The following is a 25,431-nucleotide window of genomic DNA, read 5'->3' on the forward strand; positions in this document are numbered from 1 at the left end:
TTTCACAACGCGACACAACAATTCTAATCCTTGCATTTAATATACTTGAACTTTTCTATCTTTATGAAACTTCTTATCATAAATATGCTTACCCCCCCCCCTAAATCTTCCTCTAGATAATCCTATTACGCGAATATCTTTCAAATCAATATATTTACTTAACGTTAATAATTAACCCCATTGTTATCGTTCAATCAAATAATTAGTAAAATAGAAAAAGAAAGAAACAAAATGGGTACAGGGAAAGAGAAAAAGGAAAATAAATTAATTGAGACAATCGAGATGATCGAATAACGTTCTAATCGAATATATATACCTTAATTAATAATTAATAACTACAAACTTCAGTCACAAATTAGTAAAAGTACCTTCCAACGATAAACTAATAATAAATGATTAAATAATTACGTTAAAACAAAAATATAAAAATCATCCTCTTCCATAAGAAAATAATGATTGAAAGAAAATCTGAAAAGAAAAAATGGAAATATGAATAACTGTGTATATATGGAATCTCGAAAAAAGAATAAGGAATAAAAAGTGAAGGAAAAACTAAAAGAGTAAAAAAGGAAAAAGAAAGAAAAAGGATAAAAGAAGAAGGTAAGAAATAGCAAGAGGGAGAAAGAAGAAAGAAGAAGTTTTTTGGGGTGTAGATGAAAACGCGTAGCGGCGTTTCGTAGGCGTATCCTAGGCCTCGATGTTGAGGCGTCAACTATAGTAAAGCCCACCTTCTGTGTCGGGTAACTAGGGCTATGTCTGCCTGGTTGGGAGTGTGAAAAAACGGACCAATCGGCGATGCGAGAGGGCCACTGTCGACTTAGGGACGGCCACCACCCACCCCTTCTCTTCTTCTTCTCTCTCTCTTAGGGTAGAATCGTGCGCGCGCGCGCCCGTACCACACCACACCATTCGAAACGAAACTGAACGAAAGGGAAGCTTAGGCATTACGAAGGGGGTGCGAAGAGACGAGGAGGAGGGGAGGAGGAGGAGAGGAGAGGTGGCGGTTAAGAGAAAAGAGTGAACCGAGTGAATATGAGAGAGTGCGAGTGCGAGTGTGAGTATGAGTGAGCGAGTGAAAGAGAGAGAGAGAAAGGAGAGTTGGTGGTGGCCGCCCCTGGGGGCTCCCAACCCCGTACAGCCGACACCGAACGAGCTCAGTTGCCCATCGCCGCGACGACGACACGGTTGCGCTCCGATCAAGATCTCGCGAGTGTGAGATAATATATTACATCTATATATATACCTTATAATATTTCATCAATCAACGTTTACGTTTTTCTCATCGAAAAAGAGAAAAAAAACAAAAATCAATATATAAATAAATTCATCTGACGTATATTATATTATAATAAATACAAGTAATTAATTTAAGTTATACATTGGAACACAAGTTTGAAATCCGGATGAGAACATTTAACAATCATCAGCATCAGCATTAGCATCATCAGCATCAGCATCAGTGCATAAAATAATTGAACCAATAAGCAACATATTATTTGGTGCATAACTGAACTTTTGTCGTCGTATTTGTTGATTTATCTCACTCACCCCCCCCCCGTCTCACCAGATTATGGAAAACAACTGGGTTGTTTTATTCGTCACGTTGATTATTGGATAAAGAGAGAGATTGTTCCTTTGGTTTACTATATATATATTTTTCTTTTTCGACTTTTTTTTTCTTGGGGGAGTTTTCGTTTGGTTTTTATTCAAGGAAAGATAAATAAGTAAAGTTGTATCGTGAAAAAAGGATTGCATTTTGTTATATACTACTACTACTACTACTACTACTACTACTACTACTACTACTACTACTACTACTACACGTATACACGAGTATTCTGGTGAACTTTTTGATTTTTATCGTAACTATTTTCCTTCATGAGATATGGTTTATGCAAAGTGTGAGATAAGATATGAAAAAAAACGTGAGAAAATATAAAGAAATAGCCTGAGGTAAAAGAAGACGTGAAGTTTATCTCATTTCTACTATTATATATATATATATATATATAATAGTATATATATATATATATTCTTTATTGTTATATATCTTGAAAAAGAGAAACAAAATATATCATTTCTGTTTCACTCTCTCTCTCTCTCTCTCTCTCTCTCTCTCTCTCTCTCTCTCTCTCTTTCTCTCTCTCTCTCTCTTTCACTATTTCGCATCCACGAGAACACCCGTTGCCGTCGCTAACTGAAAGTTTGCCCGCCGGCAAACTACCACCACTTGTACTTTCTTTCTATTTCTATCTTTCATTTCTATCTTAAGCAATTCATATTTAGATATATTCATATATATGTATATATATATATTCATCTAAGTATCTATTTATCTATCGAACCATTTGTCTATCATAATATATCTGGTTTAAGATACGAAAATATACAACGAAAAATAATAAGAAGAAGATAAATCAAAGGATAAGTGTATGTAGACATTTATCTAGCACCAGAAATAAGATAGAAAACTTAAACCTAGGGATATTATAATCCAACCTAGGGAAAATTAAAAATCCATTATGAAGATCTATGGGGAGAATAACATAGGATAAAAGGATTAACAAGTATTCTAACAATACCAAGTGAATATCTCAACGAAGTATCAACGAAAGTTAGCCTAGAAGAGTATTACGATCAATGATAAAAAGAAACGTTATAATAAAGAAGAAAGTTTTATTTGAACGTGTACATTTGTTACGGAGCGTCGGATGCTGTGTACGGACGGACGTGTACGGGTGAGCAGAGAGGGCCTATCGTCAAACAAAAATCGTGTTTTTAATCGAATATTCATCGGAATATAACGAAACGAGTATATATTTACATACATATATATATATATTACGTATAACAAAGATAAAAAGTTCCTAATTCTTAAATAAAAAAAGAGAGAGAGAGAGAAAAGAATAAGAAAAGGAATAAGAAGAAGAAGAAGAAGAAGAGGAAGAAGAAGATAGTCATCTCGCATGATGATGACATATTGAAAATTATTGATAATAAAAAAGGGACAGAAGTAAGGCTGAAGAAGGACAGCAAGATGCCGCAACGCACGCCGTTCGCGATTCAAGAGTTATTGGGTCTGAATGGTACCGGAAATGCAAGTGGTACCGATCGTGGCTCACCTCAAGGATCGCCACCCGCCGGCGTATCGGCGGTTTCTTATGCACCTAATGCACCCCATCACAAACTCTGGGATTACATGCCTAGCCTGACGAATCATCTAGGTAATCTTGGAAATCTTGGGAACCTAGGAAATTTGACGGCCTCGCGTATGGCCTACCTGAATGCTCAGGCAGCCGTCGCGGCTGCTTTTCTACCACCACCGCATCCTCATCCGGCGCATCATGTACCTCATCATCAGGTACATCAACCGGGTCAACTTCCTGCCTCACCTGCCGGTGTCAATGTTCATCCAGCGGCACACGCGCAACATGTACTTCCTGGTACTGCTGTTACCGCCAATCATCATCAACATAGTCCAACTCAGCATACACCGCCACACGGTACGTTAGATAATCCTTTATTTCATATTTTTCATATTATTTTCTATTCTATTTCAAGAATAGATCTCTGTGTATGCGTGTACGTGTGTGCGAAGTCACAGATATTTTATTTCCAAGTTAGTTCTACTCATCCTTCCGTCGGGTAACTCGACTTCAATCGATAGTATATAGTATCATCGTTCTCCCGTTAAACGAGCACTTAACGTGCCACTTATGGCTATCGTTTAACACCCTGAGCCTACTACTCGAGGATCGTATTACCGAAAATCGCACCTTTGTTGCTCGTACGGGAACGTGCCCCCGCACCCCCGTTCCCGTTCCCGTTCCCGTTACCGTCTTCATCCCCCMCCCCCACCCTCTTCATTGTGTCCAACGATATCTTTCTACGAGAATCGAGGGAATTTCCACAGACAAATTCTCTAACTTACAAACAACAGCTGAACATTTTCTCTCGGGGTTGTCTGCTACCCATCTATGACTAATCAAATTCTAACTAATTGCTGTAGATTTATATATATATATATTTCTACAAGGTAAATATCTACTTCTTCTTATTATATTTTTGTGTATTTGTTTTCTTTTATAACCATATTGACGTCATGAAGGAACGCGTTAGAATATAATGTAACGGTAGCCACGTTTTACGCGCCTTGCACGTTGTGGGAATCCGAATATTTTTGTCGGAATAATCCCCAACGTTATGAATAATTAGTGGTATAATGAGTTGAGTGTTGGGTAGAGACCTGCAATGTCTCACCAAAACACAAAGAACCTCGATGAATCGTAAAAATAGCTCTAAACGCGCGCGCGCAAAACTGTTCTCAACTCGTACCGAATTAATTCCTTGAATCATCGTCATTTATCAATCCCCATACCAATCCCCCACCCCCATTGATTTTCGCGAAACGTATTAGAAATCTTGATAAGTACGATTATTATTATTATTGTTCCGCAAAATGATCGTTCACCGGTATCATTTTATTATGGAAACGAGGATTAACTGTTTTGCAAAGAAAACAAGAAAAACGTGTGAAAAAATTGTTTCCCTTTTCTCCAGGGAGAAACTACCCCCACCCCACCACTCAAAAGAAAAACGAACATAATATATGGATAAAAACACACACACACTTAATTCAAGAAAAAGAAATATATAATATTTAATATGGTGTTAAATCTTGATTGTGGTAACAGATTGATTTAAGTAATAAAATATTACTCGAACCGAGAAATGATCTATAATCGGTGATCAATTATAAAGTCATTTTGGAAGAAAAAAGGTATAAGAAGTATGATTACATACGTATCATCGGTCAGCGTTAATCATTGAAAGAAAAAATGCAACATAGAATTTGAACGTCGGCTCGTTCGTTTCGTAGTGAATTTTGAGAACGTTTTTCGAGTATCGGGTTCCCATTCGAGGAGGGGGTCAGGACAAAGGATCAGACCTTCCATTCAAACGTCACTCTGGCACCTCGTCTTACAGTAGAGAGCATTTTTATTTGCCCCGCGTGCGTGCGCGCGCGCGAGCACTCGTCTCTCTCTCTCTCTCTCTCTCTCTCTTCTCGTACGTACCTTTATATTTTGTCTTAAAAAAATCTTGGGCAGACTTAAAGAAGAAAGTACAGGCCAGGGATAGGAGGACTCGGATCAAGGATTTTGTTTTCTTCTTTATCATTATTTTAAACGATAGATAATAATAATAATAATAAGAGGAAGAAGAAATATAATGATCGTTCTTGTCAATAAGAATATTCATATAAACTAGGATGGAAAGAAAAATCATTGAAAATAAGATGTGTGTGTTTCCTCTCAATGAAATTAATTTAAATATTATAATACTACTATTACTACACTACTACTATTAAGCGATGAGATTAGAATAAAAATAAGAAAGGAAAATCATTTAAAATAAGGTGTTTTTTCAATGAAATTAATTTAAATACTATAATACTACTACTACTACTACTATTACTACTACTACTACTACTATTGCTATTACTACTATTAAAATAATGATTAGATTAAAAATAAGAAAATGGAAAAAAGGTAATTGAGGAAGAAAAAAAGAGAACACTAAAAATGATTTTATCTCCTTTATCTTTTTCTAAACAATAGATAATAATAAAAAGAAGAAAAATATGATCATGGTTGTTGTCAATAAATAATTCATACGAACTAGGGTGGAAAGTAAAATCATTGAGAAATAAAATTTTCTTAATGAAATTTATTTAAATATTACAATACTATTACTACTACTACTATTAAAAAATGATTAGAATAAAAATAAGAAAATGAGGAAAAAAGGAAGGTAACTAGGGAAAGGAAAAAAAAGGAGAACAACAACAACCAAAAATGAACCTTTGATGAGGGTTGATGAAATCGATAAAACGTCTAGAGAGACGACGACACGGAGAGAAAATCGTATTTGCCTGTGATCGGGATGAACAAGGGTGTGGTAGAAATGGTGGTGACGGGGGTTTGGAAGGGGTGGGGTGGGGGGGGGTTGTGAAGAAGTGGAGAAGGTAAAGGAAAGGTGAGGCCCAAGAGGTATTGTTCCAAATTCTTAGATTCGTTCTCTCGCTCTTGATTCTCCCACTTTCTTTCTCTCTTTCTTTCTTTCTTTTTTAATTTATTTTTTTTTGCCTCGCCATATCGACTTTCGCACACAGCTTTTCGGTTCGTTTGAAGTTGGCAATCAACTAGATTGCCTATCAACGCTTAGCGGAGGAGGACACATACTCATTCCCTATCTACTTTTCTTCCTCACTCACTCCCTCACTCACTCACTCACTCACTCACTCGCTCACTCATTCTTTCGTAGCTTATTCCCTTTCTCTTTCTCTCTTTCAAACGATCTTACACATCTCTTTTTCCCTACTGCAGAAGATTTGCTTGCTTCTGCTAACGCTTCTCGACACGAACCATTCAACAAATCGTCGTATAATCGCGCAACCCTTGCTACACACCGTCCTCTTCTCTGCATTATAAGGAAAAAAAAAAGAAAAGAAAGAAAAGAAGAAAAAAAGGAAAGGAAGAAGAAGAAAAAAAAAACAAGCGCGATAGGGTATTTGACCTTAGAGTGAGAACAAATTTACGCATACTATTACATGTTCTACGAATGATAGAGGGTGGTAGGTTGGATGAGGGAGAGGACAAAAAATATCCAAACGACGTATTTAGACAAAAAAAACTCGAGAAATATTTTGTTCCCGCGATACCACATTTGACGGGGGCCATCAATTTATTGTATCTAATCCGAAATAAACGAAAAATACGAAAAGAAAACAAAAAGAAAAAAAACCTTCTCAACGTTTAAATAATGGATGTAATCGTAAGAATTTCGAGTAGGTACTTGCACGCAGGAACGACGCGCGCGCACACACACACACACACACACACACACACATGCAGAAACAGAATACAATTTTTATCAATGAGGAGGGGGTGGAAAGGGGATTAAAAAAAAGAGCTCACAGTAGAGGAAGAAAACGAAATGAAGAAGGAAATAAAGAAGGAAGGAAATAAAAGAAAGAAGGAAAGAAAGAAAGAAGGAAAGGTAGACAGAGAGACGAGTAACGAGAGAGAACGAGTAAGAGAGTGAGAGTGAGAGTGAGAGTGAGATAGAGAGAGAGAGAGAGAGAGAAGGAAAAAGGGATTTCATGGAGAGGGGATTAAATTCTGCGCACCCGGGGGTGGTTAGCTGACGGTGATGGTGGTGGTAGTGATGGTGGTGGTATCGGTTGGTACTGGTGGTGGTGGTGGTGGTGGTAGTCAGCGATGAAGGAGGAGAAGGAAGAGGATATGGAGGAGTAGGAAGAGGAGGAGGAGGAGGAGGGTGGAGACGGAGGGTGCGGCCTATAGGCGCAGGTCGATACTGATTAGTACTTCAAAGCGACTCGAAACCCGTAACCATCCCCCGTTTCTCGTTCGGTGCCGCCGACATTTGCGACAAAGCCATACTACCCGAGCTAGCGTCGGCACTCGAGCAAAAAATCTTCAACAAATTAGCGAATTATGAATTCGCTCGGTCTTTGTTTTCTGGAAAGTGCCTGGAGTCGGTTGTAAGAGACTCATAATACAATCCTCTCTCTCTCTCTCTCTCTCCCTGTTTCTACGTTCACAATTCTTTCTTTCTCTCTCTCACTCTCTCTTTCTCTTATATACTTTTTCTCTCTTAGGTTACGTGCGAACTACTTGCACTCTAGGAACACACGGCTTCCACGCCTTCTTTTCTCTCTACTCTTATACTATATTCTTACTCTCTCTACTACGTGCCCGCACACGATATTGCGCGATCACGCGTGTGCGTAAGTGCCATGCAATTCAAATTAGCCTTCTATACGGTTAAAATCCGATATCGTTCTCGCGTCAAACCCCCCGTCGCGAGACCATCTCTATTTCTTTTATTTCCTCGATATCCCACCCCCTAAGCCTCCCCCGCTCTCCCCTCTCTCTCTTCTCTCTTCTCCCCATCCCACAATTCCTTCCGTTCCCTTTCCTATACTCTCCCTCACCACCCCCACCTATCTGCTCATTCTCTCTCTTATTCTTATTTTTTACGGCTCTTATTAATTTCCTTTTTTTATTTTGCTAATTCGTACACGAGAAAAGTCTTATCGTGTTTTCTTTAAGGCTTCCTATTTCTTTTTGTTTTTTCTTTCTTTCTCTTTTTATAATATAGTAGGGGTTCGTAGATTTTGATAAGAGAAATAGATAGTTGCCTATTCTTTTTGTTTCTTTTTTCTCAGTAATAATTTCTAATTAATTCAGAGAAAAAAAGGATTGTAATATCTTGAAATTAGATTATGATAAAGTAAAAGAAAAAAAAAAAAAATTATTTTGATTCAGCGCGTTAACAGAATATTATAGATGATCAAAAATAATCTGATTTGACATTAAACCTTGAGAAACGTATTAGTTATCTGCGAGATGTGTATTTGGTATTTTATTTTCTCGAAAGACGAAAGAGAAAATCTTAAGTAAGAGATAATATTATTAAATATCGATTATAAAATATATATATATACATATATAAGGGAATGGTATAACTATCGGAATCGATATTTCTGTAGAAGGTCTTATGCAATCGCCGAAATGCAAATTAAACGAAATTAAACAGTTAATTAAAGCACCGCCGCCCTCGGAGAAGTTAATTGAGATTCTTGGGAGATTTGTCGCCCGGAATGTCTTAATTTAGTCCCTTAAGCGTCCTAACTCGCCTTAACAACTTAGAATAATTGGATAACACTACCGAGGGCGCTTCTCTCTCTCTCTCTCTCTCTCTCTCCCTTTCTCTCTTATGCGTACTTTAACTTTCTAGGTAACAAAGAAATGTTAGAAAATACAATTTTTGTTGCTAACGCTCGAAAAAAATACATTTCTTTTCGATTATCGTCATCATCGTCAATAAAATATACTTTCGACGAATAGATATTCGTTCTACTGGTCGAATCTTTTTTACCGTTTAATAAATCGCATACAAATAGTATAATATATAAAAAATCGCACCTCTTCGAGGACAATTAATCATGTGAATTATTTATTTTCCTCATTTTTTCTTTTTTTCTTATTATAAATAAATGCAATTTATATCTTGGATAATGCATAGATCATCGTCATCGTCTTGTTTATTATCGAAACTGCGAAACTGCGTAATTGCGGATAGAGGAACATTTTCCTCCCTCATTTCCCCCCTGTTTCCACTCATCACCATCGATTGATTCGCCACAAATTTTCTCCTGCATTGGTCAGAAATGATTTTCTCTCATTACGATAGAATCTCTCTCTTTCTCTCTTTGTATATATATATTCGCGGTGTCAATCATTTGACCCTCGTTCGTAATAGTAACAGACTATCGCCTAATCGCCTAATCGCGTAACGCGCTTCAACAAATCAATCCGAGAGGAAGTATACCTCTCCCCCCATCCAACGACGAAATCTCTAATCGTATCTTCTCTCTCTCTGGTAATTATATATCCCGCTTGCGGGCTATACTATACTAGTTTATCTCGCAAACACTTGTCGATGATTACGAAAAATTGATTGATTACTTTCATATATATATAATGAAAAAGAAAATATTATCTCATTCACAACATTTGAACGATTCAATTCACTTGCACGATACTCTGATGGCAGCAAGAAAAAAAAAGAAAAACAAAATATCGTCGATAATTACAATTTATCAAACTTATTAAATCGATACAATAAATAATTATACAATAAATACTAATATAAAAATATGTTATTCCAAACAATTAAATTAATCAATATATATAAATCAATCAATCAATCGTAATACTTTTCTAAGCGTTAAAAGCGCAGCGGCGTTTGAAATTTATTATATGATATAATATAATATACACAGAGATCCGATTGAAAAGCTTATGATCTTTTACCAATTTAATAAACGATATTGTTTTATTTTTCTTAAACTTAAGAGCAACAAAAACCCCCATAAAAATCTAGAAATAGCAAACTTTTACATACCACCTTCCCCCTATTTAGCCTCCCTCTCATAGATTTTATTTCGATATAATATTCCATTAAAAAGAAAAATAAAGAACAGAGAGAGAGAGAGAGAGAGAGAGAGAGAGAGAGAGAGACAAGAACTCCTCATGGGTTAGAATAATAGATAAAAAATTGGAAGGAATCGTGGTCGTAAATTTGGACCCTTTGACACCCAAGTACAAGTAAAAGGTTTGAAATCCAAATGGGGTTGGTTGTTGGGTTGGTTGCTTGACGTAGGGCCCTACGAAGTGTAAGGTTATATGTCGAGGTCGTTCGTCGAGGTCGTGTCCGGGCCACGACGAGGTGTTAGGCTGTGTTGTATTCTATATAGTGTTAGTACACCTACTAGTGCGCAATACTAGTGGGAACGCGTTATGGCAATGGTGTTAAAGCGACATAGTAGTAGGTGCCAGAGAGCTAAAACCCCTCGGGGGAGCTGCGGGGACGTTAATGAAATAACACGGGAATTAGTCTCGGACATTAGCAGCAAACTATGTCCATTAGCGTGCCTCGGCGAACTCGCCGGAGTTTCACCCTCCACCACCCCCCTCCCCACCCTATCCCTCCGTTCGTGGAACATCCCTCGAGCAGCCAGCCCTTTCGGTCGATCCCCCCATTCCCTTTTCCCATTCGTTCATGCCACTTCCATGCCAAAGTCCTACGATTTCCACAGGGACGATTTCCCTAACTTTCCTACAATCTATTTTTATCTATTTCCCTATGTTCTAATAGTTATTTTCAATATTATTCTCTCACACCTTTTCCCTCCCCATCAAATAGGAATTATGAATATCGCATATTATTATCCAACTATGACTGATTGAATGTAAAATATTCGTTTATATAATACCGATAAAAAAACAAAATGACTCATATACATTTTTGATATAGATGAAACCCCACAATCGACTACTGAAAGATATTTTTCTTTTTTTTTTTTTGAAACATAATGTTAACTTCAAATAACAAGTTTTCTTCCAAGATGCAACTTATTAGGGTGAACCGAACATTCGCGGGTTTAGTTGTGTTATTTCAGATTAGTGTAATATTTTGAAGTCGATAAAATTACTTTGCGTGCAAGTAGAATATTAATTTAAAAACGCACGCACTTTTTTGGTTCACTCTAATATATCAACGCCGATCGTATAAAAATCGATTGGTATTTCTTAAATGAATCATTGAAAGATAAATAAATTAACGATTCACGTATGTTTATCATGGAGCTAACGAACAAACAAACAAACGAGCAAAAATAAAATCGCAAAACAACTCTTTATATAATAAAAAGTCATATTAATCCCAGTTCATCTAATCTCGACCGTAGAAAAGAATTATAGCAAGATCTGTGATGTAATTCTCATCGGGTTCTTCTTAACACTAGTCCCTCTCTCTCTCTCTCTCTCTTTCTGACGTTTAGTATGCGTATGCGTGAGGTGTAGCGAATGCATACAACGTAGTCAGTCAGTCAGTCCTCCTCCTATGGTGTGGTGGTCGTTGTTGCGGGCTTTCAAGCGAACGAGCGTAAGTCGCTCAAATTGGTATGGATTTCCAGTCCAACACCTCGATTGTCCCCCCCGGTGAAGAGTACTTCGCGAGCATACATGAATTCACGCCTCAAACACACACGCGCCGATCGTCATCTCTGTGCGTGCGCGAGCTTACCTCACCAACACACACATAGACGTATATACACAGAGGACAGAGGAAAAAATACGTAAAATACGTGCATGCTATATGTACATGCACATATATATGTATACACGTATATACACAGAAGATACAGAACAAACACGCAAATACGTATAGACGCACTATACGTGCATGCATGTGCATATATATACATATATATACGTGTGATTCAGACGCAGGCGCAAGAAAGTAACGCGTAGTTAGTTGCGTGTGCGTGAAACACGGAAAACGATGAGGAACCTTGATTGCGTGCCTCTGAATACATTTCCAGCCGTTCTCTAAGTAGCAGCTCATTCCGAGCTTGCTTGCTTGCTTGCCTGCTTCCAAGTTGGGAAAGCGGAAAGTAGTATAGTAGTATATAGGTAGGTAGGTAGGTAGATGGGTAGGTAGGTAGGTAGGTAGGTAGGTAGGTAGTAGCCTCTTCGAAGGGCCAACGTGGACGTGCGTGCGTGCGAGCGCGCGCGCGCGCGCGTTCAAACGATTTTCTTCATCTCCAACATTCCCCTAACCCCTCCCTCCTCATCACCGTTCTTCGTCATTCACGTTTGCTCTTCTTTCTCTATCCGTCTTCTGGCCCCTTCTCCTCTTGTCGCTAATTTGTAGGGTGAAAAAGAACTCGCAATTTTCCGTAGAATCCGCGACAAACTTACTTACACGATTATATTCTCGTAAACATACTATTATTCCTAATTATTTTCTTTTCTATATACTTCTCCATAATTCCTCTCTCTCTCATCTAACCAATTTTCTTATATAAATATATGAAAAATAAGGGTAGGAATTATAGTTAAGGTAAAAATGTGTGATACGTACACACACTTACATGGAAATCAAGCGCACACGCGTATGTATGTTTCTTTTATTGAATAAGAATGAAGAAGGAAAGTAGAAAAAGGAGAGTGAGAGAGAGAGAGAGAGAGAGAGAGAGAGAGAGAATAAGCTTTTCAAGGAGTAACCGCAAATCCTAGTATAATACTAATAGGGCCATAATAGGGTCAATAGGGCTTAGCCGTGCGACGACAATAAGATCCTGTCAAAATACACGCCTGTAACACGAGACTTAGGAAGTGGATTTTTCTCAATGGACTTTGCCCTTGTCTCTCTCTCTCTCTCTCTCTCTTTCTCTGGTTCACTCACTCACTCTAACTGTCTCTCTCTCTCTCTCTCTCTCTCTTTTTCCGTGTCGTGTTAGTATTATGTGGTTTTCAAAAAATTTGAAACCTCATGGGCCTCTGCAACCCAGCCGGCAGCAGAGCCAGGCAGTGTAAGGACTGACACGATGATCGAGGTTTAAATTTCTCTTCATTCTCGATTCCTAGTTGGCAGCAACGATTATTGCCAAAAGGGGGGACGACGGACAGGGGAAAAGGTAAAAAGGAAGAGGGAAAAAAAAAGAAAAAGAAAAAGAAAAAGAAAAAGGAAAAGGACAAGGAAAGAAAGAAAGAAATCGGGTAGAAAAAGAAAGGCCAGGAAAAAGAATGTATAAGAATGCTATAGAAAAAGAGAGAAAGAAAGAAAGAAAGAGAGATCCTTAACGCGACACGCAGGCACGCACGCGTCCTTAAAAAAGTGAACAATTTAAAGAAAAATTCTATTGGACGATTTCCAAGTAATTGATACTTAAATATAACGGGAAGGGTGATATTGCACAGGGGTTAGTAACAGTTGAAAATAAAAGAAGAATGAACGAGAGAGAGAAAAAAAATAATTTTTCGAATGTCATTAGACATGTTTTTCATAGATCCGATCCCCCCAATGATATTCTTTTTTAGGTTAATTTATCAAACAAACGGCGCAAACTCGGTTCAAGCTCGGCATCCCTATTTTAAGACGACGACGGCTCGTTAAAGTCGTTTTAGGGTGGAGCTCGACTCAGCAAGCAAGCAAGCAAGCAAACCAAACCAAGCCAGTCTACCCGTTCCTCCTCCTCCTCCTCCTCCTCCTCCTCCTCTTCTCCTCCTCTCNTCCTCCTCCTCCTCCTCCTCCTCCTCCTCCTCCTCCTCTTCTTCTTCGTCTTCTTCTCCTCCTCTCGACAACCCACCCCCGCGCAAAAGTGTTGAGCTTATATACGAAGGCACACAGCAAAGCCGGAAGGGGGGGAGGGGTTTTCAAATGACACAGAGTTTCACCAACACTACTAACATTCAACCCTGAAGGAGGAGAGTGACTACCTACTATGCGCCTAACTTTCTTAGAGAAAGACCAGGGGGAATCTTTTTCAACCCCTGTTTTTCAAACCCTACAACTGTGGTGTCCTCGATGTTACTTCGGCAAAAGTATTAGTAGTAGTAGTAGTAGTAGTGGTAGTAGAAGATGAAGAAGAAGAAGAAGACGACTTTATTAGAAAATGGCCGTACTGAAACATCTTAATACTACTAGCGAGACTTAACCTCCTCGCTAACTCGACCAGGAATGCTTCTCTTCCCTTTTCTTCTCTTTCTTATTCCTCACTTATTTTTTGCCCCTATTTTTTTTCTCTCTCTTTTTACCTACCCCAACGACGCGACGAATGAAAGGACGAGTAAGTATATCTAGCTAGCTCTTCTCTCTCTCTCTCTCTCTCTCTCTCTCTCTCTCTCTCTCTCTCTCTGTCATCTTTTGGAATTGAAATAGCTCGTGCTACTTCGTAATGGTCAAACAAAATTTTCATCTTCTTTAATCTTTTTCGAAAGCAAGAAAAAAAAAGAGACACGATGCGCGATATTTAAAAGGCTAACTTTATCTCTCCCTTTTTTCTTTTTCGTTCTTTTTTTTTTCCTACATACTAGGTAATTTAACGAGGCAGAAATGAAGAGAAAATAAGAAATTAACGAAACGGTTTAGAAATCTCATCGGAATTACCTTTATATATATAGTTTATGTTACAAGTATTTTTTTCTTTTCTTCTCTTCTTCTTCTTCTTCTTCTTCCATCCTTGCACACGCATAAAAAATAAGTATGTAAGTATATACGTAGGTATGTATGTATGTATGTATGTATGTATGTATGTATAAGGAAAATTACGTTCTGTTCTGTTCTCTCATTACATTATCGGTACCTATTTTAATTGAATTTAGACGAAGCAGAAAAGGTCAGGACTCTTGGCTTTTCGCAGGGACTATTCGACGAAGAAATGCGACCTCGTGTCGTGGAGTTTCACGGAGTTTTAATTAATCGAATCGCTGCCGACTAACTCCTCCTCCTCCTCCTTCTCCTCCAACCCACGTCGTTAAAAGAGAGAGAGAGAAAACGGACTCCGCGAAAATCCACGGAGATTACTCGAATTAAAAATATATTAACGAGGTGTAACGAAGTAATCAAGTTTACACACACACACACACACACACACACACAGACACACACATATATATATATATATATATATATTTTATACTTTGAATTAATACAAACAAACATACGCACAGAGAGAGAGTATGTAGAAGAAGGAGAACACGAAAATGATGACGATGATGATGATGATGATGATGATGAAGAAAAGGAATGAAGATAGAAAAATATCTTTTCGTTTTTTTTCTTTGTTACAGGATTCTCACAGACGAAAGGCACCTTCTCGAATGCAAGTCCAGGTGAGAGATGATGATTTTAATGTCAATTGTAATTGTCATCGTGAGAAACAAACTTCCCTAGTTTCTTTCCAATTTATTATTATTAAATTAAAAGAAAAAAAAGGAAAAAGAAGAATATTCTGTTCTTCGTTATCATCGTCATACAGATGGCTCGTTTGCTTCAAGGATGACGTCATCCTAACGAAAGACGAGTCAGGAGAGAGATAGGAGAGAGGAGAGAGAGAAAAGAAAGAAGAGAGACACTCATTTCATATTCGGGTGCACGATGATGATTCTGATTTTTCCAAGCCATTAAACAAAAGTTTTCTCGGTTGGTTCGCAAACCGATGCCACTTGTAACGAGAAACGACAGTTTGAAAATGATCACCGCAACTATGACCTTCCCTTAATATTATTATTATTATTATACATATAGATATTATATATTATTTTTCATACATGGTTATCGATCATCTATTTCTGATTCGAATTTAAATAAGTTCTCTGTCCTTTTCTTTACCATCATCATCATCATCATCATCATCATCATCATCATAATCATCATCATCATAATCATCATCATGATTATCATTATCATTATCGTCGTTAACATATTACAAATTTTTGTCCATTATCCATGAGAACGAGGGAAAGAAAAATTTACGGAAACGATTTATTAAACAAAAAAAAACAAAATTGGATATAGAAGAAAAATAAATAGGAAAGGAAGAAGAAAAAAACTTAAGAAAAGAATCTGAAGAAAAAGAGAGAGAGAGAGAGAGAGAGAGAGAGAGAGTTCCAATTACAGGAAAAAAATGTACTAAACGAGAGAGAGCTAACTCGTATCGAGTGTCCTGTCAAAACATTTAGAAAATTTTCTATCACCCGGACCACGCCCCCCTCCCCGCCCCGAAGCACACACATTGAAACGCTAATCGGTAAGGAGAGAACTTTTTTTCCTTCTAAAGAAATTCGATTCTGAGGCTAGGAAAAATATCGTTAGAACGATTAGAAAGAAAATAAAAGAAAAGAAACGAGACGAGATGAGAAAAAAAAGAAAGAAAAAAGAAGAAGTAAAAGAAAATAAGAAAAAATTGTTCACGTGCAATTTTTTACATTCTTATTTATTATTGTTATTATTGTTGTTGTTGTTGTTGTAGTAGTTGTCTAAGAATAAAATGAAAATAAATTTCTTCTTCTCGGCTTCTATATTACTTTTGTCTTGGCTGCTTTCACGAAGTAACGAACCTTAATCAAGTTCGAGGGAAAATAGAAGGAGATGGAGGAGGGAGACCAATAGAAAGAGAGAGAGAGAGAAAAGTAGCAGATATATTTCTATCGACGAATACAAAGCTCTTCCTCGGTAGGATCGAAGGACTTGGGAATAGAGGAAGGGGTGTGGGTAGAATGGGTTGGGATGGTGCTTTCCGGGGTGCAGGGAAAGCGATGGAACGGTAACGAGCTTTCCGTCAGAATTGCTTGTTTTAACAACTGTGCGGTACTTTGAGAGCTTAGGTACGAGTTGCACGAAATGGAGCGACGGGGTAAGAAAGAGAGAAAGCGAGAAAGAGAGAGAGAAAGAGAGAGAGAGAGAGAGAGAGAGAGAGAGAGAAAATACGGCTGACGGGTTTCGTAAGGTAACAGCGCCTTTGCGAACGTAATAGTCCAATTTGTTGGTAAAAGAAAAATACCGAAAGATTTCTCGGAGTAAAGGAAAAGCTCCTTCTTCTTCTTCTGCTTCTTCTTCTTCTTCTTCTTCTACTTCTTCTTCTTCAAACTACCCCTTTTGCCCGAGGCTAGGACGATAACGGTACACTCTCTGTAAAGACGTCTGAGAAAATTGGAAAGGCGAGGGAAACATCATCGTTGCTGAGAAGAAAACTTACAAGCTTTCCCACCCCACTATTACACCTCCTTCTTTTCCTTATATATACAGAAAAATCTCCTAGAACACGAAATCCCATAACACGGTTTTGCTATAACACGATTCATTAATTGCGGCAACCCTTCTACAACGCGGCATCCTATAAAACGGTTTTGTTCTAAGACGATAAACAAATTACGAAAATCTTAATACAACATTGTACTTCTACAGCACTGGATAATATAATTTCGTTTAATATATATTTAAAAACTAAATTACCTTAAAATAATATATATATATATAACACGGGCATTTTTTAGAAACCTATCTATCGTGTTATATAGAAGGGTTATCTGTATATATATATTTTATTGTTACTTACTATCGAGATACCTACTTTGATAATATCGAGAATCGACGGATATTAACGTTCGTATACCACGCGTCTTAACTTTGAGATGGTGTGGTTGCAATAAATGAGGGTAGAAAGGATGTACTGGGGTAGGGTTAGGAAAAGTCTCGAATAAAGAAGTAGATGAGATAGTGGTGGTAATGGTAGTGAATGAAAAAGATGAAGAGAAAAAAAGTACGACGTCCGATCCAATCATCTTCGTTGCTTTCGTTATCGATCTCGTCGCGTAGCTCGTTGGAAATTGACTACTATCTTCGTTGAAAAGAAACGCGTAAGACGGTAGCCTAAGAAAAGAAGAAGGAACAGAAGTAGGAGGAGGTGGAAGAGGTGGAGGAGGATGAGGATGAAGAAGAAAAGAGTAGAAAAGCCGCTTTATATAAAAGGTTTAAAATCGTAGTCCAAGGCTGACTAAAATCACGGTCTCGATGGAGAACGCAAAATGGTAGAACATATTTCTTTTACTTTTATTTTCTTTTTCTTTCATTTGTTAAAATAAAAAGAAGAATAATATAAGAAGATAACCATTGCTTGATTACTAACAATAAGTTTAAAGATCGTACCATTGTAAGGATAAATTAAATCTCCCATTCGAACATCGTACAATGCAAGAAAGATAAATTTGACTGATCCATCCATACGATTAAAACAACTAAATATTATACGTTATTTTCCATTCGATCGAAAATATATTACATATCTGTCGCGAGTATTCTTTTATCTTTCTAAAAATCAAAGTTAAAATGGGTGGAGATGGAGTGATGAATAAGAGAGCAAAACCAAAGACATTTGAAACGTTTCTTTTGTAAAAATAAATGACGAGGAAAACAAATATATAAAAAAAAAAATGGGGTCGTAAATTTACGAAAGTAAATTTACTAGAAAATGTCCACTACTGGTTTTCTCTCATCTATTCATTCTGTGCACTGTTCACCACGACTACTACTACTATTACTACTACTACTATTTTCCTCTCATCTCTCTTATTCCGTTCAATACACCTTCGTAAATCTTCCTCTTCTAATATTCTTCGATTTCCTTCCTTCCTTTCTCCACTTCTATTGCAATCCATCCATCCAACCAACCATCCTTCCTTCTTTCCTTCCTTCCTTCCTTCTTTCCTTCCTTCTTTCCTTCCTTCCTTCCTTCCTTCTCTAGCATTTGATTGTAACCGGGCGGTGACTCGAGGATGCGCGTGTGTTCCCATACAGCTCCTTTCATTCGAGAGACTCCATAAGAGTAGAAGTGGATGGACGAGACCGAGGGTGTCGTTCGAGAGGTGAAAGGAAAGATATAAATAGAGAGAACCTACCACCAACGAGAACTTGTACCAGAGAGAAAGAAAGAAAGAGAGAAAGATAGAAAAAAACCTAAGAGAGGGAGAGAGTGTGTATAAGGGATGGGTGGGCGTGAGGGGGTGAGAGGGGGTGGGGGAGTGGGGTGAGAGCTGCTACGCCGGAGGAGGCGACAAAGATATTAATTAAGAATTAACACGCGTACTGTGAAACCAACCCTTAATTAGTAACAGTCAACGCCTGGAGCAGCAACAGCAACAGCAGCAGCAGAAGCAGTTTGTTTGCACGGACCTGTACTACTGGTGGCTGTCGCCAGGGCGATTCACTCGAGATGGAGGGTAAACGCGGGGAACGAGTCGCGATCAAAAAACATACCGCGGGACACCCAAGTCATTTCTATGAAAACCTTTATATATATATATATATATATATTACATATACATATTTTTTTCTTTTTTCTTCTTATTCTTCTCTCTCCATTTCTCTCCATTTCTCTCTCTCTCTCTCTCTCTCTCTCTCTCTCTCTCTCTCTCTCTCTCTCTCTCTGTTTTTTTCTCTTTTTGAAAACAATAAGGATTTGCTNAAACCTTTATATATATATATATATATATATTACATATACATATTTTTTTCTTTTTTCTTCTTATTCTTCTCTCTCCATTTCTCTCCATTTCTCTCCATTTCTCTCTCTCTCTCTCTCTCTCTCTCTCTCTCTCTCTCTCTCTCTCTCTCTCTCTGTATTTTTCTCTTTTTAGGTCTATCTTTTCTTTTCTTTTTTTGGGGGAGTTTCTTTTTTTTGATTTCGTCGTCGTCGTAGTCGTCTATACGCGAATCTTCAATTTTTACACCTAGGTTCTATTTTTTTTCAATCTTAATTACCACACACAGAGAGAGAGAGAGAGAGAGACATACGCACATACACGCGAACACTCCTATTCCTTTCAACCCTTCCCCCCCTATATCTATATAACCACCCACTTTTCCTCCATTAAGAAGACTTGACTTTTTATTAGATACTAATTTATTATTCGCGTACTCTCTTTTCGCGTATACGCTTCTTTTTCTTCTTCTTCTTTTTATTTTTGTATGTTCTTTCTAAAGAGGTAAGATAAATTATTAGGTCAGTTTGTTGTGTATCTAATTTAATATAATTTCTTTACTCGTTCTCTTGTCTCTTTTTCTCTTTCTTTCTTTCTTTCTCATATTGACGTTACAGGTGATGTAACGTTTAATTTACAATTTTTTTTACGTCTAATTAGTGTCAAATACACTAATTAACAAAAAAGAAAAAAAAAACAAGAAGAGAAAAAAGAAATAAAATTGAAGGTATGATAGGTAACGTTGATTCAAATTGATTTTATTACGCCGACGCGATTTCATTCAACCCCAAGTAATAATGGACAAAATAATACAAGAAGAAGAAAAAAAAAAAAGATGAAAACATTTATCAGATAATATTTATGAATAGATTTAAACGGACGATCGATATACACGTAGGAGAGGGGGATATGTGAGTATATGTCGATCGATAAAACTCGTTGTGCTACTTTCTTTTCTCATTCATTTAAAAATCTCGTCATATCTCGAAAAATTGTTTCTCATTACTTTGGCTGTTACTTACATTGAAATTATTTCTAATTATCATGGATATTATAACCTTATTTCAATTGTTTAGCTTACGGCCCGGCACAGGCATCACCAACACAATCATCAGCACAAACACCAACACCTTTACCTAACGCGAAATTTTTCTTTCGCGTAATGCCGAAGAAATATAATAATAATAGGCCGAGGCTTTTCCTTGCACAGAGAAAGTGAGTATGAAAGAGAGTGAGAGAGGAAAACCGGGAGATTTTATTCTTTAAGACGTTTGCCCCGGAGGCTGAGAGAATGAAGAATATTAAGAATTAAATAATGGTTATATAATATTATAATAAAAGGGTAGAGACCCCTAACGCGCTTGTAATTTTTCCTTGGACGGTAACGAACGAACGACGACGCGTTTATTTTCCGTTTGCGACCGTATTCGTGCTTCGTTTAGGTTTGAAGAAGAGGAATAAAAATATATATATATATATGAAAAAGAAAATAAAAATTACAACAGAAGAAGCAGAAGGGAAAAGAAACAAAGTTAAACAGAGAACAAAAAATATATATCTACCTCTAATAACTTTTAATATACGCTACCTAACAGTGAAAACATATATATATTTCTTTTAGTTTCTCCTTTCCTCTACCCAGCCACCCACCTATCTACCTTCTTCTCGTACACGAGAAAACGAAGAAACGAGTAGAATAAAGAAAGAAAGAAAGAAATGAAGAAAAACAAGTTTTCCCGTTTCTGTCTATTAAAACGTCAAGATGCTTTAAAACAGAAACTTTAAGAAGCTTTTCCGTATATTACGTGCGCGCGCGCGTGTTTATAAGATGCAAGTTTAACGTCTCGGATACTTTTTCCTACGAGAATTATTATCTAATTTTCTATTATAATTGATAAATATAATAATATATAAATAACTCGCGTACAGATGGTGTAACCAAATTTATTGAAAGAAAATATAAAAGATTAGCTAATAGATGATGAACACATGTATATTCTCTTATATTAAAAAGGTTTCATAGGAAACAGGATCGATGTACTATACGTATGTATGTATGTATGTTACTTAAGCCATGCAAGCACACACATATATATATACTCATACATACATAGGTAGTAGCGTCGGTTTGCTTGGAGCACGTGAAATCATGACGTCACGAATTGGAGGCCATTTTGGCTCAGCTGGTCTTGACAAAAGATTCCGAATGGTAGGACGCCATATCCTGCGACGACGGTCGTTAATACAATGGACAATGATTCGCTTACGGAGTCCTACGCATACTCTGACGTTTGCATAAGTAAGAGAGAAAAAGAAAGAAAGAAAGAAAGAGAAAGAAGAGAGAGAGAGAGAGTTGTGCGCGAACGTACCTCACTCACAACTTTAACCCCTTTCATAAGCAATAGTCCGGTAGTTTGCGCGAGTAACGTACGAGGAGAGTAAGAGGGAAGAAGATGGGCTCTCGAGGAAACGTGAGAGAGAAAGAGAGACAGAGACAGAGAGAGAGAGAGAGAGAGAGAAGCATATAAAAAAAAAAGAAAAAAAGAATAAAAAGGGGGCCGGCCTATACACGTATTCTCGTGGAAATATTTTGACACGGATGGGCGTGGTGTGTTAGTAATAGTAGTAGTAGTAGTAGTAGTAGTAGTAGTAGTAATAGTGGTGGTGGTGGTGGTGGTGCATGTTGGCAAAGGTGTAACGACTATGACAACACTACCGTCGTATGAGGTACGAGTTTATACGACAATATAACAACACAACGATGATGATTTCTTTCAAGAGGGAGAGAGAGAAAGGGCCCCTCTTTTCTTTCTTCTACTCCTCCTTCATCTTCTTCTTCTTCTTATTCTAACAGTAAGTTTTAGATTTCACTGAGTCTCTCTTCTCCCCCCCCCACCTCTCGCAAGCTTTAAAACGATACAAGGATAAACGTTACACGGTGTTGTAGTAAGGCTGAGAATGCTTGAATCAACCAACCAACGGATGGATGGATGGATCCCAACAACCATTCCCGACTTTTCTCACTTTTAGTCGCGAAGGAAAGTAGGAGAAGATCGAAGAATAAAGGAAAGAGCGAAAAAGACGAACTAGAATGAGAAAAAAAGAAGAAGAAAAAGAAGAAGAAAAAGAAAAAGAAAGAAAAGAAAAGAAATAAAGAAAGATAGAGTGAGAAGAAGATCAGTGTGCCCTTCTCGTACGGGATACAGTGCTTACATTGTGGGTTCGAGGCTCATTGTGAGACACGCTACCCATGCCCATTGTCAAACCTTTCCTTGAGTGCCGGAGATTCACACCTTTTCAACGCTGCGATTTTTCCACGATGGGCGCGCGTTCCATTGAGCGGAAGATAAACCCCCCCCCTCCCCGATGCGGGAGGAAAAAAGTAAGGGACTTCTAGTCGGTTAAGAAGAAGAGAGAGAATACGAAATAAAGATAGAAAAAGATAGAACGGCCGAAAGAAAAAAGGAAAAGAAAGGAAGGAAGAAAAGTTCGAAAATAAGGAGAAGAGTTAATCCTGTTGGAGATCGAATCTTCTTCTCTGAATAGACAAATTTGCGAGACACGTTCTACATTTTTTATTTCTTCTTTTTTTTTTCTTTTTTCTTGAAACGCGTGTCGATAAAAAAAAAGAGAAAGAGAGAGAGAGAGAGAAAATACGCGGGTGTGGAGTCGTCGACGTTTATATTTAGAAACCGACACGTGTGAAACGTGTAACTTTGTCTGGCGCCAAAGAGCAAAAGTACATAACCGCGTCTCTTCCTCGGCATATACAACTCTACTAGAAATATAAAGTTACTTCGAAAACAGTCGACAGTCAGCACCTTCCTGAAATGTTCCACGTGCTTCTTTCTTTCTTTCTTTCTTTCTTCTTCTACGACGACGACGACGACGACGACGACACATCCGTTTTCTTGCGCGATGAATTTTACTTACAGAAATTTGTCCGATTTACATACATATAACACGTACACACACATATATACATGTGTATTCTTTTCTATCTATCTATCTATTTATCTATCTATCTCTTTCTGTGTGTCCCATAAATCGTATCAAAATCATGTCCGATATTATATTAGCTATATATATATATATATGTGTGTGTGTGTATAATCGAATTAAATCGAATCGTCCGAACTAACACAAATTTGCCAATGACAACGGACAACGATAACGACAACGACAACGACGACAACGACAACGACAACGACAACGACAACGAATTACGAGAGCAACCATTCGTGGACAATCGCAATTCGAATTTCATTTAATTCTCGATATTTAACCGATCTGTTTCAAACGACCAAAGAGTAATTTATATATATCTTTGCCCTTGTCGTCATTAGTATCAATCTCTCTCTCTCTCTCTCTTTATCTTTGTAAATTACGACTAACCTACCTATTATCGATTTCATATCCGTATAAAACGTGTATATCCAAATTCTTTCAATACGATTCGCGAGTATTAACATATAAAACGCGAGTTCCCATAATAAGAATCAAAAATCATTGCGTAGTCCTTCATCGATCGGGGGTGGAAAATGGAAAAAAAAAACAAAAAAGCAAAAGGAAAAGAAGAGAGAGAGAGTAGTAGTAGGAGGAGGAGGTCCATTGGGTAGTAGAAAAGAGCGACACGTACTATCCTACGAGTGACGCTAATTAGTCGCTTGGCACGTTTCATATTTTAACAGCAATTAGCGCGTGCGATCCAACGTGCTGCTCGGCTTATTATTACTATTACGTGGGGGGCCAGAGTAACCGCAGACGCCGCAAATTTTCCGCGCTTTTCCACAAGTCGTAGTAGTAGAACACAATAGCATCGTCCAATTCAATTATTACATCCTCGACCAGTGTTAGAGATAGAGATAGAAATAGAAAGAGAGAGAGAGAGAGACAGAGCTAGCTAGGCTAAAGTGAGAAAACAAGAGAGAGAAAAAGAGCGAGAGAGATTGAGAGAACATTGCACAACCCTTGCGTCTCCATCAAGCGGAGATTTGCGAAGAGCAGAGGGAGATAACTGGAGAGAAAGAGAAAAAGAGAGGGTAGGAAACCAGGGGGAAGGGGGAGTGGGGTTCTGGGTGGATGAGGGGGTGGGTGGTTGGTTGGTTCGTTCGTTGGAGAGTGGGTGTAAAAGCTTTAACCGGTGGTTGTGCTAGTACCGGTGGTGGTGGTGGTGATAGTGGTGGTGGTGGTGATGGTGGTGGTGGTGGTGATGGTGGTGGTTGTGTGTAAGCGATCGTACAACGTAGCCTTTATGAACATCGTAAATTTTCGACGACAGTGCGAACAATTTTAGCAGACCATCGGCGTAAAGTCGATGCTCGTTGTAACTCGGCGTTTAAGGATAGGTCGAAACGTACATCTTTCTCTCTCTCTCTCTCTCATTCTCTCATTGTCTCCCATCCTCCGACAAGCACCGAGAAGAAGTGCGAGGGAAGGGAGTGTAGTAGGAGGAGGAGGAGGAGGAAGAGATAAAAGGTGCGAGAGAGGAATTAATAGGTACGGAATGTAGCGGTAACTACGCTTACCAACGCGACGGGTAACTTCATTAAAAGTGCTATCGGCTTGCCTTTCTACCCCGGAAAAGCCGCCCGTAGAATTATCGAAAATTACGTCGATCGTCGTTAAGGGAAGCCGATATTCCCCCAACGTGTATTACTCTATCTATCTATCTATCTATCTCTCTCTCTTCTTACTGTTATACTTCTCCAATATTTGCCAATAATTACGAGTGGATATACACTCCAGAGCAACGATTTTAATCTTCCTTCTTTTTTCTTTTTTTTTCTTTTATTTCTTTCTCTTTTTTCTACTTATTTCTATATCTATCCCTTTACATATCTCTCTATCTCTCTCTATCTCTCTCTCTCTGGGTGTTTATTTTTCGTGGTTTAATTACATAAAAGATAGTATTTAAAATAAATCTACGTTATTTATTTCTTTTATATCAAGCCACGTCGAAAATCTTCTTAACATTACCTTCTAATTTCTCGTCGCATAACGTACATATGTGTAT

General features: G+C 37.9%; 1 protein-coding gene across 6 annotated transcripts in view; it reads left to right on the forward strand.

Moving 5' to 3' along the window:
• Positions 1-1,173: 1,173 nt before the first annotated feature.
• Positions 1,174-25,431, forward strand: part of LOC106785339 (visual system homeobox 2-like) — a 56,023-nt gene continuing 31,765 nt past the window's right edge. For 4 of the 6 annotated variants that reach the window (XM_014745714.1, XM_014745716.1, XM_014745718.1 and 1 more), the window contains exons 1-3: positions 1,174-1,953; positions 2,377-3,503; positions 15,228-15,269. In XM_014745714.1, the coding sequence (XP_014601200.1) occupies positions 3,038-3,503; positions 15,228-15,269 (508 nt within the window). In that variant the 5' untranslated portion in view covers positions 1,174-1,953; positions 2,377-3,037. The remainder of the gene's footprint in view (positions 1,954-2,376; positions 3,504-15,227; positions 15,270-25,431) is intronic. The other 2 variants (XM_014745715.1, XM_014745717.1) reach the window with 2 other exon arrangements.

Source organism: Polistes canadensis, unplaced genomic scaffold, assembly GCF_001313835.1.
Source record: "Polistes canadensis isolate GaletaPanama2010 unplaced genomic scaffold, ASM131383v1 scaffold_48, whole genome shotgun sequence".
Taxonomy (NCBI): Eukaryota; Metazoa; Arthropoda; class Insecta; order Hymenoptera; family Vespidae; genus Polistes; species Polistes canadensis.